Raw genomic sequence first — 19,221 nt, 5'->3', positions numbered from 1 at the left:
GGGGGCATGTATTATTGCAAAATTTACCATAAATGTCTTTTAAGCAACTATCACATACTCCGGTCACTTTTTCGCAACTTCCATTGCATTTCCCGAGGCAGGTATAATTACAGTGATTACCATAATAGCCATTACTGCAAGACAGGCATTCTCCTGATGTTTGATTACAGACATTGTCTAAACACGTTGTTGGACAAGGCATAGAACAGTTCTTATTATAAAATCCTGTACTACAACTACAATACCCGGATGTCTTATCACAAAGTCCACGACAACCCACTGAGCAATTTAACTCACACCGATTCCCAAAGAACCCATTTTTGCATTCTAAGCAATCGCCTGTATCTGAATTGCATCCTCTCTCATTACAAAACATGGAGCATTTCTCTTCACAAAGGTTTCCATAGAAACCCTTCCGACAAACACATTTTCCCGTAATTTTGTCACATTCTTTGTCACAGCCAGGTGGGCAGATGCTGCTGCAGTTATTCCCGTAAGTTCCGTTGGTACATTCTAGTATTAAAATAAAAGCTGAAAACTAAATGATTACTGTTATTAATAACTTGATGTAATTAATATAATTGTGGTATATATCCTTTCTCGTTTTTTTTTTATTTCTTGTCTTTCTTGGACAGAAAATACATACAATCCTATTTTCTTTTATATATATATATAGGTAAGCGTGATTTTAGGCTAATTAGAAACATTCTTCACACCGAAGAAAGATCTAATGATCATTTTTGAACGAAAAAAATATATGTTTCAATCATTTTATTTTTTTTTCATCGTTTTAACGGCTTAGAAGTTCCGAAACCAGTGTCACTGACAGAATTTATGTAGACAAGATATCGTCTCGCTCTGTGATTCGGTCACACCATGACCTCTGAGCCCCTAATAAGTTCATACAGTTCATACAGAATTGAACATATTTTCTCTTCAATAGGTTCATCTAAGCAAAATATTTGCAAATGTATATATATATATATATATATATATATATATATATATATATATGAGAAATAAGGTATCATTTTTAAACATCTTTCCGGATATAAATACGGGTTGGTCACGAGATCAAATTCCATAAAACCCGAAGGGCTTTATGGTAAATTTGATCTCGTACCAACCGATATTTATATCCGATAGATGTTTTAAAATGATACCTTATTACTTATATTTGCATTTGTGACCTATTCATATTATTAATTAGCCTGATTATAACCTTTAACGCGTGAAATGTTTTATTTTTTTAAACTCAACGGCACAAGTTTGATCTATTGATCGCGCGTCGACCCTTTATGACGTCACTGAGAAATTACGTCGAACGTTTATGACGCGAGGAACCCGTGTTTATACGGATATGGATACACATTGCTTTTAATAGTGTTATATAAAGGAAAACATTTGCATATATATATATATATATATATATATATATATATATATAGACCTTGAAAAGTGTTTAATATGATATACAAAAAACTGTACATTTCATATCAACATACCAAAATGTTGAAATTCAAACACTTGAAGGGTTGTATTTCTTGTAGATATGATTTCAAGATATGTTCCTTTCAGAGGTTTCCTGCAAGTCATTGGTACAGTTTTCTTAGTATCCATGTCGCTATGCAATAATGTGTTACAAATCACATCAGGATTACGAGAAAATCTTTTTTCTTTCACATAAAAAGTATAGGTCGCATTACGCCCTACAAGAAACATTATTATCATAGATAACCCAACCATATATGTTATGGAGATTGTTAGGGGCCCACTTCTAAGCATAGTTTGAAAATTGCTATGAATTGGGTCTTAGAAATAAATTCATATTTAAAAAGAACTTACGAAGCTGGAGGGTAATGTGTATTCTATCAATTTCTGTAGACTTTTTTAATTTGACTCTTACATATGGATGGACGTAAGAAACCTTTACAGAAGTATTAACATCACCATCTAGTGTTTGATAATTCATATCATTTTCGACATGACCTTGATATAAAGTGTTAGCTGAAAAAAGAAAAACCACATCCATGCTATTCAATAATGTAGACAAAGAAAATATAAAAATATACATTATAAAGTTTGTTAGTTTTTAAAAGCATATTTTTACAGCTTGTAAACTAAGATTATTTGAAGTAAACTTTACCTCTTTGACATTTGTTATTAGTAGAACCACTCCATCTAGGCAGACATTCTGTACAGGTTGTGTTACAGTCTACACAGTGACAGGCACAGGTACTATTACTCCAGCACTGTCCTTAATAATGAAACGTGAGAATTTAGATGAAACTAAATGGTTAACTCGGTGTTACGGAGATTCATTGTACAGAGCTAAAGTTAAATCCTTTGAAAACCAACGCATGGCTAATTAAGTCAGTGTTTTTACCCTGTTTCGGTAGTACTTAGCGGATGAGAGTCTTTCACATATATACTCGAAAGCAAGTACCCATTTTAAGCTGGGTGGACTGAGACAATGCAGATAAAGTGCCTTGTACAGGGACACGCCACAGAGCATCGACTGCCCATGATGGAATTTTTTTCATCTTAAGAAATAGACCTGAAAATGATGCCTTTATTCATTTTAAGTATTTTAATATAAAATTAGCACACAGAATACAGAGCACTACACAGTTTAGGAAGTCTATAGATTATTTAACCTAACTAATATTCAAACAAAACATTTTTAGCCATTACAGGCGTGGATCCAGGATATTTTTTCAAGGGGAGGGGGTTCACCCCAGTCAAATAATTTCCAACCCAGAAATTTCTTGACAAGGAAAAAAACAAATACTAAACTCCTTTCCTAAAAGCGTCAACCCAAAAATTTCTTGACAAGAAAACACACACACCTTCTCACCCACCCACCCACAAAACATAAAATCCATTTCCCAAACGTGAAAAAAAACCTTATTTCGTGACAGAGTCCACGTTTTCAGAGGAGGGGGGGAGTACAAAGTTATTTTTATTTGCTTCAGTATACCCTTTTAATAACTCTGCAAACTCCGGGGGGGGGGGGGGGGTCCCGATACCCCCTCTAGATCCACGCATGCATTATAATATTTTTTGTTAAAAAAAATTAAACAACGCTTCTTAATTCTACATGTAATGATAAAAATTTCAAAGATTGACAGGGTCAAATTTTCTGCAAATAAATTTAAAATTCATACCTCAGAGTTAGAACTTTACACTGAATGTAAAATAAAAGATATATACGTGCAAGAATGAATGTAGTAAAAATTGAATAAAATTTTCAATAACAAGATCTGAAAATAACAAGGTTTTTTTCCCAAATTTTTCTTTCTCTTTATAAGGTAAAAAAGACCCCTTTCTATATCCCTCAGACATTTTCGCATCCATGCATAAGATGAAAACAAACCATTGACTATCACTGTTAGAAACTGAACTATAAACAGGGATCCAAGCATCTTTATCTAAAAGAAAAATGTATGCAAATAAAAAGAATTAATTTCAGATGTTCATCAACATAGATTAGATTTTAGAATATTTATATGCTATGCTACTTTATACAGGCTTGTTAAATTCACTTTCTACTAATGTCTATAATTACAATATTCTTCGAAATTTTTTATCACTACAGTAGTGAATATATACACAACATGTACCTTAACCATGTAATTATTGATTTAAAAAATCTTACCTTCATATTTGTATTTTCCCAAAAATGTCGCAAAATGTTGGTTAACAACACAGTTCGGATCATATAGCAAATACTTCCTCAAACTAAGAGATCACATGATACAACAGTTTTAAAATGATCGCATTAAGAGTACTCATTCACATGTAACAAAAGATTATGGTGATGCACTATTCTAATTTTACACGTTGATAGTTACACAGTATACAGAGTAGACGCTTCCTGAAGTGGTATATGTCGCCCGCGTGGCGCAGTGGTTAGAGCGTCTGCTCTAGAGTCACGGAGTAAGGAGTTGATCCTTACGTCGCGGGTTCGAATCCCACTGTGGGACTTGGAGACCGGTCCTTCGGATGAGACCGTATAAATCGAGGTCCCGTGTCACAGTACGTGCTGGTACGAAAAAGATCCCTCACTGCTGAAAAGCCCCAAGTGCCGAGTATAGGTCAAAATTTGCAGCTCTCCATCGGCAAGTGGTGGCGTCTCCATATGAGTGAAAATTCTCGAGAGGGACGTTAAACAACAAAAACAAACAAACAAACGAGTGCGATTATCCTGTGTCGTACACATCTTTATAAGAGAACAAACAGATCCACAGATCCAGTGATTGGTTGAACCCTTTTGACCGAAACAAAAATCACACAGATTCAGTAGCTTAAATGGTTATTGATGAAATATAACAAGTCTTGGTTGTTCTGAACAAATTATTATTTACAAAATGGGTGGTGAAAGAAAAACAAGAAGTCAGCAAAAGTTTGTAGTCGAGCCAGTTTTCTTCTTTGGGTAGAACTGCTGCAGATGATGAAGATTTTCTTGAGATTTTTGGTTCCAGAGAAGATAGTCTAGTTGTGTATTCAACCTCTGAAAATGAAAGAAATCACGCTAAAACATCAGTCAACCTGAGTGAAATAAGTGCTGCCCAGTTACAATGTTAGAGTCTCCTCTAAAGGATCAAATGCCAACAGTACAAAAAATTAACTCTTTTTACAAATGATGTACCCGTACCCGTTACTTGCAACAGCAGTTTTACATCTCTAAAATTTACAAATGCAGTCCAAGGTTAAGTATACACAAGGTACCACAAATCTCTGCACATACATATTAACCACATGCACCTACTAAATTGCATTTTCCTCACCTCGAGTCAGAAAGTAGACCAGCAGCATCAGTATTAAAGACATCATTACAGATCAGCAGCAGTTCGTTAACCTCCACTACCTAAATGAACACAAACACAAGTAGCAGTCCTTTATCCTGCTCTACCCCAATGAACACATCTACAGAACACTTTGCACAACCACTCTCTCCCTCTCTGTATATATATATATATATATATATATATATATATATATATATATATATATATATATATATATATATATATATATATATATATATATATATATAATTATAAGTGGACAAGTGCTCTAGAGTAAAAAATAATCAACATTTCTTTCTAAAATTTAATCTTTAGTACACTTTTTCTCAATATACATGGCAAATTTCAAGCTGATATATGCTCAAATAAACAAAATATGGGATTTTAAGTTATATGTGGTATCGTCTGACGGAGCACGGATGATAACGTCAAATGTCTTAATCAACGTCACATTTAATCTTTGCTTGGAAAAACCCTATTTAAATTCTGGGAATTTCACTGATGTACACACTAGAGTTCCCCTTTATTCTTCCATGAACAGTCGAAGGACCAATTTTGCACACACATGGGACCTTTTGAAGATATGTATTAGTATGTTATGTAAGGTATACTCTCACTTTTATTGAACTAAATGGGCAATCTTTCTTTTGACGGCCTGCAGTGATAGTGGCTTTCGTTATTAGCAGTAGCTGATTATCTGTATGTTTTGTTCTACCCTGGCGGGGACTCAATCAAAGAACTTCCGCTTAAAATGCCCATCCACTTGAAAAATAAAGTATTACTGATATATTTTTATACTTTGTTATTTTCTGTTATCATTTAAAAGTTTCTTAAGACGGCATTACTTAATCTGCATATAAATGAACTGCTCTCCGGTGCGCCGTAACGTCGTCAAACGTCGCCATTTTTCTATTGTTACGTTTACCACTTTCCCATTTCAAATGCTCGGGAAATTGCCAAAAATTGAGTTAATGCCTTGAAATTTTCAAAATGGCGACATAAGAGATAGTGAATTAAGAAATAAAGTCCGCGTTATCGTGAATGTAGTAGGATAACCTCCCAGGTCGAGAAATGTCGTCTGAAATATAAAAGCCGAGGCGTTTGCCGAGGCTTTTATATTTCAGACAACATTTCGAGACCGAGGAGGTTATCCTGCATCTTTCACGACAACATGGACTTTATTTTTATTCTACCGACAGCTCTAAAATACGGCTAATCGTTTCCTCTATAGAGAAACGAATTAGGCCACAATGTCGCGATTTCGCTGTTCCATTTAACACCAGAGAGACAATTTGTTTGTTTACTTGTATCAGTTGCATAAAATGCAGACGATTTCAGCTTTCGTTGGATTAAAAACATCCTTTAATTATTTATACATTTGTTTGTTACATGTATTGATTAATTTTCATGAAGGTAAAATAACAAAATCAGTTGTCTATTTCATTTCTATATCAGTAAAATCATGGAGTGTAAATGTTGTGGGGAGGTCCGTAAAATAGCCTCACTTAACTATAAAAACACATATTTATCAGGTGTTTCAGGCAATACACACTGTTTAGACTGCATAAGACTACACATCGATATGGTCTAAATAAGTATTAGATTCTACAGTGAAATATTTATTTCAACTGCATGTACAGGTTTGACATGTGTTTTGATGTGATAATTTTTTTTATGACTTTCGTGATTTATTGGAGAATAATGTCCGCGGCATCTCTTTGGTCTCGGCAATAATAGTGGTAGAATTAAAAATATGTTAATATTTACCACAACCTTATCTATTTAATACTTTTTTTCGAAGTAATACTCGCATGTTCCCTGAAAGAACCCTGAAATTTTGGTCGTGCGCCGTAGGACCATGCCCTGTGCACATTCAAGTATAATAAAATCCTTAGTTTTGCCAATAATTTATCAAAAATATTAAAATGTGCTGAAATATGTTAGTTAAACATAAGCTGAAAATTTCAGCTTAGTGCGCGTAATATTTTTCGATAAAAACGCGATGTCCACGATTTTACCGGACAACCCTCGTATATATATATATATATATATATATATATATATATATATATATATATATATATATATATATATATATATATATATATATATATAAAATATGTAGCAAAAACAAAAATCAAGATGTCAAATAAAGACAGTCAATTTGAAGCCTCTGGGGAGAATGGGTGCAGGTCATTCGATCTCAATGATTACATCACTTGTGATGATTATCGACGGTCAGTGACCTCTTCTTCCAGAGAGAAATCAGGTTCTGACACGGATGAAAATATAAATGAACTTTTGTTTGGATCTGTTGAAACTATGAACAAAGAAGTGTTAAACATGAAACAAGACATGAACAACTGTCAAACATTAGACAAGACTCTCGTAACTTACAAAAACAAGTAGATGAGTTAAAACAAAAGGGAGCCCAAAAGATACATGTATTACATTCAGATATCAAATGCATGGGTGTAGTGAGTCCTTGGGTTTTCAAGATCAATCTCTTATCACTGGGGCTGGGTAAAGTGTTACTCATATGAATACTCCTGCAAGGGAGCTAAATTACAATAAAAATGGAGTACCATCTCAATTCAATTTCAAACCTTTTATATCTATCTAGCCCCTTATATTTGATGGGTCAGAAGATTTCGGGAATAATTAGCCCAGTTTGAAATCACAGTTGATTTACACAGTTGGAATTATATGGCAAAGTCACCCAACTAAGCCAGCAGAGGGGCTCGTGCACTTTTATGTGAACTTAGTATAATTCAGCGCAGGGATTTTGATTCCCTATTTAGGATTCTCAACGGACGGTATATATATGGTTCAGTTGAACAATCTGAAATGTTCAGAGCTAAGTTAAAAACAAAATCCAAGGGTGAAAAAGAAACTCTTTCTGAGCTTGCACAATCCATTAAGAAATTCACTAGGCTAACATATCCTTCTGCCGATTCTAACTTGACAAATGTTCCGTCATTAGATCATTTTATAGATCCAATTCCCGGTCCAGATATGCGACTACACTTACGAGAAAATAGACACAGAGACATTAACGAGGCCGAGATGTTGGCAATCAGAATTGAAACCCACAAACTGGCTGATGCACAGATGGTAAAACTTGTCAATACTATTCATCAAGAAATGGATACTAATCTCCTTTCCTCTATCAAAAAAGAAAATAGGGTCTTAAGAGACGATTTTCAATCTCTGACAAAAGAGATAAAATCACTCCTAAAAGGTTGTCATGATTCAAGATCCCACTTTTCTCACTCAAGCAAGGTGCATCCTCGGTTCAGGGGTGCACAAAATGATTTACAGAACAATCAATTCCAGGTTCATAGGCAGCCATATATCATGCACACACTTTTGACAAATGAAATGAGTATCAAAACAGATAATCTCAAAATAATCAAAATCGACCCTCAAACCAGGGAAATTCCCCGTGTCGATTTCAGGAGGCAGAAGTCGACAGGGTGCGGGGGTGGGCCCTTATCACTGCGAAAAATTTTGAAACACGAGGATCCTTTAGAGGCAAGTGTTTGTCAAAATCTATTTATACATATATGTAAATACCCGTGCGGAACTCAGGGAAACGCTACCTGTCTTCCGGAATGACCTCCCTAAGAACCTGGAGCGATATCATCAACACAGATGTCTGTTGGGGGGAACAGACCTCTTGGTTCCAACAAAAGTGAATGCCACATGATGAAATGAATGAATTCAAGTTCTGACTCGGGCCCTACATGTAACTCTATACCTACCTTCCCTGGTATACAGCGACTAAATGGGGATAAAACCCCCAGGGGAAGGTCCCAAAGCTTGCCTTTGGTAGCCGCAAAGATAAAGCTTGTCCTACAGGTAACGCTGAGGTAACCCCAAAATCCTCCCCAGTACAGAGGATAGATTACCCAGAGTTTTGAGCTAGACATAATTGAATCTCTCATTTTTGGTAATCCCCGAATTCCGCCGCCCCATCCCAGATTGTGACTTAAAGAACTTTACCGCAATCCTAAACCTAGAAAATTTCAATATATGCTTACAAGCTATATTGCTTGCGATACTAATTAAAAGTAACACTGTACGTAAATGTCACTGAAGTAGTGATTATGTTTTACACCTTGGGAATGTCCAATAAAATTGAGGATTGAATCCTTGACACTTCAACAGAAAATGCCCAATAGACACAGAATGGTCCCACCATAAACAAAATGACCATTTCTTTATCTTGCTAATGAATGCAAACGCTAGGGTGTATCACATACACATCTCTTTTAATGTAAGCATAGGCTTCCGTTACTGAAAATACAGAAGAGATTGATTGATTGATTGATAGTTGTTTTACGTCCCGTTCGAGAATTTTTCACTCATATAGAGAGGTCACCATAAACCAGTTAAGGACTTCAAATTTAGACATTTACTCGACATTCAGGCCATTTAGCAAGGAGGGTTCTTTATCGTGCCAACGCCTGCTGTGACACGGGCCCTCGGTTTTTAAGGTCTCATCCGAAGGTCCCACAACTCTTACTCCAATGTGCCGAGCGCTTGGTGAAGGAACAGTTGCTACCTTTTTTATTGACTTAGGTCAGTCGCAGCCGTCATTCGAACACACGACCTCCCAATCATGGAGCGAGCGCTCTACCGACTGAGCTACCGTGACAGTACTTACAGATGAGAAAGCAGCAAAAATCTATTCACATATTTCAGGGAAGGGTGGGTGGGTGAAATTTTGCGACATGTCTGCCCCTCTAGCTTTTTCGACAGATTGTCTATGAAAATCGTTTTCATTAAGTGCTTGATTACATTGCGTAATCTACTTATGTAAAATTCAGTCTCAAGATTGTTTTACCAAGAACGTTCGAGTAATCGCCCTTGCTGGTATCAAAGGCAATTATCACAATATGGTGATAAATGCAAGAAATTAAAACAATGGACATTTTCCGGAGCATTTGAAGTCTATTTTTAAGGAAGTAACAGCAAATATTAAGAGAGTATCAAGGAAGTTTTTCAATAACCTCTTCTGACATGGGGTTTGTTGACAAACTTGGTATAACACAAGATTAACACAGAAGACGCATCCCCAATAAAACAACTACCACGACGCATTCCTTTAGCCAAAATGCCAAAAGCTAAAAATAATATGAAAGATATGTTAAATAAAGGGGTAAATGAAACATCCAGTAGCCCATAGAGCACCCCCATAGTTTTAGTAAAAAAAAAAAAAGATGGGTCGATCAGATTTTGCATTGACTATAGAAAACTGAATGATATCACAATAAAAGACAGTTATCTAGTCCCTAGAATTGATTCTTCACTACATGCACTATCAGGGTCTAGGTGGTTTTCAATGATAGATTTAGAAAGCGGATACTGGCAAGTCGTGATTGCTCCAGCAGACATTCCTATAACAGCTTTTTCGATACCTGGGGTGGGCACTGACAGTTTCATAAAATGTCTTTTGTCTTGTTCAATGCCGGTGCAGCTTTCTAGAGGCTCATGGAAAAAGTTCTATTCAATTTGTTATGATAAATCTGTTTAGTGTACCTTGACGATATAATTGTCCTCTCAAAAAATTGTGTTATGAGAATATCATCTGTAAAACTGTTTCTACCAGATCTGACGGTAAATCTGCTCTGTCACATGATATCCTTACAAATCAAATTGAAAATACAACAAAAAGTGAAACAGTAAAAGTAACAATTATGATATAAGTGGACTGTTTGTCCCCCAAGGTCTCTCAGCCCAGTAGCTAAGTACTTCCGTACTAGCTTGAAAATACGGATAGATATTGAATTGCTGTGGTAAGATTTAGGAATTTATTTCAAAAGTAAGGATTATCTCCCTCATGCATAGCTCTGGTTTGGGATTTCCAACGTTTCGGGCGTGAGCATCTCTGAAGAGACATAATTTGTCGAAATGCTTGTATTTGGTGCATCAAAAATTGGTACCGTATATGATTAACATTATGACCTCGGACGGCATGATTGAGAGGGCAAACCAAACTATTGAAAACATTGTTATCTGTTTTTGTTTCTGTAGATGAATATCAGAAAAATTAGGATGAATTGATACCCATTTTAATGCTTGTCTATTGATCCTCAGTCCACGAATCTACTGGGTCGGGTCCTTGTGAAATGGTGTTTGGTCGCCTCGTAACCTTGCCAATTGATTTAGTATTAGGGAGACCAGAACCTGAAATAAATCAAAACATAACTGAGCTTGCTTGTAATTTGTCAAGAAAGATAGACAAGAGTCACTGACAATTTTGCAAGAAATAAATGAAGTTAACTTACATGAATACAGATACATCGAAACATTTACTAGTATTCTGAAGGAGATCAAGGTTGGATGTTTTACTCTTATTTCAAAAGTAAGGATTATCTCCCTCATAGGCCTATCCAGAAATCAGTTTAAGTACAGGCCTGGCCCATATGAAGTCATTCAAAGAATAAAGGATCTGCAATACAAAGTTAAAAAGTCTTTCAAGCACAAAGGAGACATCTTGCACCACAGTAGACTGAAATTATAAGATGATGAAAATAAACAAATCAGATGCTAAATAATAGGAATATTTGACAATTTTTTTTCACTTGGTATTCTTATTTTTATTTTATTTATTTATTATTTATTTTGATAAATATGCCTAGGGAAATTACGATATTTACATTTTTTATGAACATGATTTGTCGATATGTACTCCATTTTGTGAATTTCATACATTGCAGGTACAAGTGTACTTTGGGCGATGGTCGTGAAGTCACGTGTCAGCTACAGGCAGAGCAACACCTCACTGCAATACATTCGGACTGTGTATTCCAATGTTCAGTGTGCAAATATATGCTCTCCCGTTGGAACCAAAAACATAATAGTGAGGGTATTAAACAGTCAAAAAGGCCGCAATGAGCTTTCATGAAGAGGAAAAGAAAGAATTTGCATCATTTAAAAAAACTGATATAGATATATAAAGCCTTTCATGAAAAAAAACCACACCAAATATGTTTAAAGGATATGGCGAAAAAAAAAAAACAATCAGGGTGAGCCATTCACAGTCCCCTCAAAAGCAAAAAGAACGAAATTCAAGTCAGTAACAGATTGCAAAGTAACAAAATGGAACACGTAAATTTACTTACCTTGTCATTGGTCATTTGCAAAATTTTTTTGACAGCTGCTTTTTCAATAAAAATGGAACTCGTAAATTTACCTCCCTTGTCATTGGTCATTTGCAAAATTATTTTGTTAAAAATCAATCTGATTGTACACACAAGTACTCTGAAGTTGATATTAAAAAGATGCCTGAGTTTCTGATTGACAATATCTATGTGGTTTTTGGAGACCAGGTCCTCCAACAATCTATTAAAATTTCAATGGGTACCAATTGCGCCCAGTTATTAGCAGACTATATGAAGCAGAATTTGTTCAGAATCTTATAAGTGAAAAGAAGAAAACACTTGTTGTGGCCTTCAACTCGACATTTAGATATATCGGCAACGTATTGTCAATTAACAATGGTTATTTCCGTTTTTATGTCGATACGATATATCCCGGTGAGCTTGAAATAAAAGATACCACAGAGTCTGACACATCTGTTTCATATTTGGATATTTTACTAGAAAAAACGTTAATGGTTATCTAACAACAAAGCTTTTTATTATACCTCTACTGATTTTTCACTATAAATGAGTAAATCGATGTATTTTGCCGATTCCCTGAAAATCACCGTAAAAGGACTGATTCCTGCAAAAAGGTGTAACAGTCTGATGAACTGATACACACCTATTCGGAACACTATGCAATTTCTTTGAATCATCTGAAAAATTCCAATGTGTTACAAATTAACTCATAAATATTCATAACACAGCTATGTTAATGCATCATATAAGGAGACGGGGCCTAATTCAAACGGGAAATGTTATGCCACTAAACATGGTAAACTGATGTGCACTGAGAGCTAGACAGATTACGTAACTTTGTAAAATCGGCTAACTGCAATGCTACCTTCAATTTTACAAAGTAGCTGCTGCTCAGACAATGAACTAAATTATTTAATGATAAAATGGAATTTTTTAATGACTGTTATAAATTCTGTTGTTATGATTTTTTATTTATCCCTGTTACAAAATTGGATACTTGAATTAAAATTAAACATTGTTACAGTATTGATTTTAACTTTTTCAAATTTCTTGTTTGTATCGCAAACGCCTCGGGAAAAAGACTTGCTCTTGGGGAACTGGAATCTTGCTGACTCCCTCAATGATATACTTTAACTGTATAATGATAAACGTGATGGCTTTAACTTTTCAAACCGTCAACTTCCCATACTTATGCAGCAATTTACCTTCATCACCTGCACACGGGGTTTATATCTCTCAGTTGATTCGTACGCAAGATCATGCTTTACGTATGAACAATTTCTAAAACGAGGTAAGTTATTGACAAACAAGTTGATGAGACAAGAATAGCAACAGTCTCGTTTAAAGTCATCATTTAGTAAGTTCTATATATAGTCGATACAATGACCTTGTCAGCAAATATAATCTATCATTAAGTCATACGCTGACTGACGTTTTTCATACTATAATTGTTAAGCCATTGTTTACACACTGAATTGTAGACGTTTTTTCCTGTTATTTCCGATCATGACAAGGAGCACACGGCGGATGGGACCGGTTGGCGGGGAATGCTCACTCTTCCATGGCACTTGATCGCACCTCTGATGTTTTTGGAGGTTCGTGTTTGCTCCACTCCCGATTTGTATTGTTTTAATGGACTTAGAGCTTGAATACTGTTCGTTATCTCTATATTTCATACATAAGAAAGTTTCAGTTAATATCAATGTTGCATCAGCTAAATTTTACCCGAATTGCTTATACCAGCAAATCCTCCTTACGTGTTCACACCAGACTTACAGTCATATCTTAAAGTGCATATTGAAATCAATGTTTTCAAACCTATATTTTGTATGAAAGGTTTGCAAACATATAAAATACCGCTGAGCACCTTTTAACTGCAGGAGTTTGTTTTTGTTTCATAGGTTTATGTTTGTGTCTGTATTGTGTAAAGTTTGTGAATATGTGTGTAATCTGATACTCATTACTGAATATACAAATGCTAATGCTTAAATATTGAATAATTTTAATATTATCTATGTTCATATTTCAAACAATTTAATTATATCTTTTTTAAGTAGGATGAGAAAAGATACTGATTTTCATATTTTGCAGGGTCCTTCGGATGACACATTAAAAACCGAGGCCCCGTGTCACGGTAGGCGTTGGCACGATAAAGAACCCTCGTACTGCTCAGTGGCTCTGAGTGCCTAGTACAGCAGTAACATCAATCCAAAAAGCTTGTTACTTATTTCTATCATAATGAAAGAAAGAGAAAAGGTGGTAAGGTTTTCTCTTAAAAAAAGAAACCTACGCCTAAATTAAAGTGTCTGCGAAGTCTTAGTACAAGTTCAATTTAAATTATGCATTTTTATTAATAAAAAAATTATTCGAAAGTTTCACCTTTCTACGTGCCTTAATAAGCGAGTTATCCGCGGTCAAAGTTGCTTATTTTCGCACCTGCCGAAAACCAATCAACGGCACTTCCGCTTTTACTATAAATAGCAATTGGAGCCTGTGACGTCACAACACATCAGTTTCAAAATGGCCAGTGATAATGTAAGCAATAGAAGATCGTCAAGCTCCTCTGATATCGGACTGAATATGTCTTTTGACGTATCCTCTCTTTACGATACCGATGGGGAAGACATACAAGACATCGTTCCTTACCAGTTCGAGCCCAATGCTTCCGAATCGGACGAGCAGAACTCCTCGCTTGGGGGGGGGGGGAGCGATGAGGAACAGCAAAGATTAGGCAACACCGACTGGTATTTATTTTTTTTCATTTATTTATGATAGAATTATTGCACTTGATATTGAAACATTTCTGTGACAAAAAATTTGAAAAAGTACACATCGAAATTCTATCGAAATTCTGTTGTATCCCTATAACTGATAACCATAGACTATCGGCACGATTAGTATGGTAAAAAAGAAATACTGTATCTGACTTCACGAAACTTGGATGTTCTCTCCATATTGGCAGACAAAATTTTTTTTTATAAATTGTCCATGTTTTTTTTTTAAACTAGTGCTTTATGTTTAGAAACAATCGTCCGTTTTCCCTCTTAATCCGAATTTACTCCATTCCTCTGTTCATGTACAAGTCCTGCTAAGATATTTCAGATTGGTCAAATAACTGAAATGTAGGTGCCCTGGAGTTATCCCAGACATAAAAATACATTTTAACTGTGCAATTAAAAGATGAAAAAGATATTAAAATAAAATTTAAAAAAAAATATGTGCCACTTCATGCTGGGGGAGTCTGATGACAAGATAAAAAGGACAATGTATTTTCATACACATTAATAATTTTGTCTCTAGTATTATGTATGTTACCCTGTAAAAAGGTAAAAAGGGCAAGTGAATAAATTAATAATAATAATAATAATAAAACTTTGTTTAAAGAAGGTAACCTGGTTAGTGCATGCACTATTCTTCCCCAGGGCCTTCTATATATCAATTACAAAGATAAACAAGTACACATGTAAATATACAATTCAACATAAAACAGATATAGTCTTAAGGAATTACAATCACAAAATTATGAATAGAGTGTCCATGTCTGATAATATGTACGTACAACTAACAATCACATTAATTGTAGATAGGATATCAAAATCTTACTGTGCTCAAATAATTGTACGACAGCTGATAATGTAATTTTCTACATTACACTTAAATGCTCGTAGAGATTGAGAGAGTCTTATGTGCTGGGGAAGTTTATTCCATAGGTGCACACCTGAGTACTGAAAAGAGGTCTTGAATAAGTTTGTACGGAACTTAGGTAATTTAAGGTCATAATTAGTTTCAGATCGCAGATTATAAGAAGCTGAGTAGTGAAATTCAAATAAATTACAAAGATATTCGGGAGTCATTCCGCTGAAAATTTTGTATAATAATATGTATTTGTATAGATCAACTAGCTCATAAACTGTTAACCATCCAAGTTTCTCAAACAGTGGTTTAGAAGAAGAATCAGGACTTGCGTCAAGAATAATTCTGGCTGCCCTTTTTTGTAATTTAAATAGTCTACCCATGTCCTGCTTGGGGGCATTACCCCAAATAGTCAAACAATAGTTAATAGATGGTAGAATATAAGCATTGTAATATAGTTTTCTGGTATGTAGGGGAAGACATTTTTTTATCTTACGTAGAGTAAATAACTTATAGTTTATGGTTTTACAAACTGAATCAATATGATTTGCATACTGTAACTTATCATCAATATGTACACCAAGAAGTTTCTCAGTTTCAACCATTTCAATTGTTTTGTCTGAGGCATAAAGTTGTAAATTTGGATTATCTAGTTTTGATTTTCTTTGCTGTGTCCCCATTAGCATACATTTTGTTTTGTCTACATTTAATACCATTTGGTTTTGAGCACACCATTTCTCAATCTCGCAGAGATCTGAATTTAGTGTATTTTCTAAACATCTTGCATTATGATTATTAGAATACAGAGTTACATCATCAGCAAACATATCAATATTTGAATTGTTTACATGTAATGGAAGGTCATTTATGTACAATAAAAATAAAAGTGGACCCAAAATTGAGCCCTGTGGTACTCCTGCTGTGACGGGTAGAATATTGGAGACACATGTTCCAAATTTAACACACTGGGTCCTGTCGTAAAGATATGACTTAAACCACTTTATAGCTGTATGGTCAAATTTGTAATGGGTTAATTTCTCTAGAAGAATATTATGATTCACCAAATCAAATGCTTTAATAAAATCTATAAATGTAATACCGATTAGTTCACCACGATCCATTGCATTAAGCCAACTTTCTGTTAGTTTTGTAAGTGAAGTTTGACACGAATGGAGTTCTCTAAACCCCGACTGGGATTGTGTTAGTAGATTAAATTCATTAGTGAAATTTTGTATTAGCTTAGCTACATGTTTTGCTATCAATTTAGATATAGTCGGTAGAATAGAAATTGGACGATAATCATTCGGGTCAGCTTTGTCACCTTTCTTAAAAATAGGTGTTACTTTGGCTTGTTTTAAATTTGTCGGGAAAATACCACTTACTATGCTAGCGTTAATATTAAGATGAGTTATAGGTTTACATGTATATTTAGATGCGACTTTCAAAAGACGCGGTCCAATAAAGTCAACGCCAGCTGATTTATTGATATTAAGAGAATTTAACATGTTAAAAACTTCACTTTCCTCAATTAGATGAATACTAAAAAAGTTTCATCATCAAGCTTAGACCTAACAAAATTACGTAATATATTTGGATATTTGAATTACATGTTAATTGATTAAGATAGTTTCACATTTCTTTGGGATTTGAACTCTGTTCAATCGCTGTTTTATAGTATGAAGATTTTGATTTATCTATAAGAAGACTAACTTTGTTCCGATAAAGTCTATAGTTTTCCATATCTCCTTCTTTGTGGTAAGAGTCACGTAAGTGTCTAGCATCGTTTATTTCTTGTGTCATCCATTTAGGACGGATTTCACTCTTTACTCGTTTGGTTTTAACTCGTGCATGCTGGTCAAGTACGCTATTAAATAATTCGTAGAATTCAGTTAGTATTTCATTAGGGTCATGCATCTGGAGGAAATTGTTAAAGTCTACATCTTTTAAGTCTTGGAGGAATTTATTTTCATCAAACTTTTTGAAATCTCTATACTGAATTTCTATGTGTTTTCCTTTTTGCTGCATGCATTTAGTTTTTCTAGTGGCACATATTGGGTAGTGATCAGAGATGGCTATAAAAGGTACATTCACTTCACACATGTTATCTGGTTTATTGGTGTAAAAGTGATCTATTAGGGTACTTGAGGTATTAGTTACTCTGGTTGGTGCTGTAATTAATTGTGAAAAACCAAACTCGATCTTCTAAAGCATATGTCCAACTTTGTGGGGGTTCTTTGAATAAGTCTATATTAAAATCACCTGTTAAGATAATTTCTGCATCGTCACAGCAGGAGGCACAATTTATTTCTCTAGCCAGATCCTCCGCCCAGCAGAAGGGAGCAGATGGTGGACGATATGCACCCCCCCCCCCCAGTTTATTTTTATTATTAACATGCACAAATTCTTTTCCCACCTAATCGCACATAAATAATATGACTGCCTCCACTGATTTCAGACTAAAAGGGAAAATGAATGATATAGATGCTATTTCTAGACTGAATTGCCATTATTTGTATCAATCAATTTAATTTAACAATTTTAGTCAATAAAAAAAATCTAAAATATCTGATAATTCTTTTAGGTGTACATGTGGTTTCTGTGTCCACATGCCTACACCAAGGGAGAGTGTTTGCTGCTGCGAGATTGACCGTGTCAACAGCAAAAAGGATTCCTTTGACAAGAAGCTCTCCTGCATTACTGAACATCCAGGTTTTTCTTCAGTGTGCCTAGATGTGTATGTGCTTGAGACTGCGTACTACCAGTACCGTGCACAGTATGGAGAGTTACAGACCAGCAGTGAGGAGTAAGATAGTATTTTTATTTTACATTTATTTTTTACTTCAAAGTGATACATGCATAATCCATAATTTGAAATGACATAATAAATTTTCATTTCACACACTCAATGTTACAATGTGAAATTATCTGGTGTTCCTAGTAAAAACAAACATCTCTCTTTACAGAAGGAATAGATATACAGCATATAGACAACTTGTGCGTTGGTGCTGGGGCTGCCTTGGTAGGAATGTTAGAGTTCCCCTACCAGCATGTGCTGTCCAGGAGATAAGATCTTCCTTTCCATCAGAGGGCTACACAGGCTTTCTACACTAACACTGGTACGGTATGTGTAAAAACATATTTATTTTGTGTGTCAGTATATTCAACATAATACAATTCAGAAAAGAATATATGCATTCTTGAAATTCATAAAAAAAATAATTGTTTTAAGAAAAGGACAGGGAAAACATCAGCCATAAAATTCTGATATCCATTTATTAATGGGGTATTGACTCCTTTTGTTCCCTTTGCTTTAATTTGTTTATTATAAATGAACTGCTCAGGAAATCCATATTTTTTAAAAGAAATACTCTTTGTGTGTTACAATATCTAATACAAAAAAATTTACATATTTGATTTAAACTTCTGTAAAAATTTTTATGTTCACTGTAAACTTTTAAAAAAAAGGAAAGCATCAGCTACAAAAATTAATTTGCACCCAGGAACGGGACGTGGACCCTGCTTTCATGTTCCCATTTAAATTAATTTTTACAGGGGGGAGGAGGGGTATATACACTCTCAGTTCTATGGATCTACAAAAATTCAATACAAAATAATACACATACATGTATATGACAGTTTACAATATA

The 19,221-nt window shown here is 34.8% G+C and overlaps 2 protein-coding genes across 2 annotated transcripts; one reads left to right on the top strand and one right to left on the bottom strand.

The window, feature by feature from the left end:
- Window positions 1-1,798: 1,798 nt before the first annotated feature.
- On the bottom strand, window positions 1,799-3,682 carry LOC133203359 (uncharacterized). Its single transcript, XM_061339156.1, has 4 exons — window positions 3,659-3,682; window positions 3,377-3,431; window positions 2,147-2,257; window positions 1,799-2,007 (listed from the first exon to the last, which is right to left on the bottom strand). Exons 1-4 carry the CDS (start codon window positions 3,662-3,664, stop codon window positions 1,799-1,801), a joined length of 381 nt encoding a protein of 126 aa, XP_061195140.1. The 5' UTR covers window positions 3,665-3,682.
- Window positions 3,683-14,521: 10,839 nt separating this feature from the next.
- Window positions 14,522-18,685, top strand: LOC133203348 (uncharacterized). Its single transcript, XM_061339146.1, has 3 exons — window positions 14,522-14,685; window positions 18,156-18,377; window positions 18,538-18,685. The coding sequence occupies exons 1-3, from the start codon at window positions 14,522-14,524 to the stop codon at window positions 18,683-18,685; spliced, it is 534 nt and encodes a 177-aa protein (XP_061195130.1).
- The last annotated feature ends 536 nt before the right edge of the window (window positions 18,686-19,221 follow it).

This window comes from Saccostrea echinata, unplaced genomic scaffold, assembly GCF_033153115.1.
Source record: "Saccostrea echinata isolate AGI-Se365-2 ecotype Australia unplaced genomic scaffold, CSIRO_AGI_Sech_v1 ptg000002l, whole genome shotgun sequence".
In the NCBI taxonomy this organism is placed as follows: domain Eukaryota; kingdom Metazoa; phylum Mollusca; class Bivalvia; order Ostreida; family Ostreidae; genus Saccostrea; species Saccostrea echinata.
The sequence above is the reverse complement of the archived record's forward strand: the minus strand, read 5'-3'. Positions and strand labels throughout refer to the sequence as shown.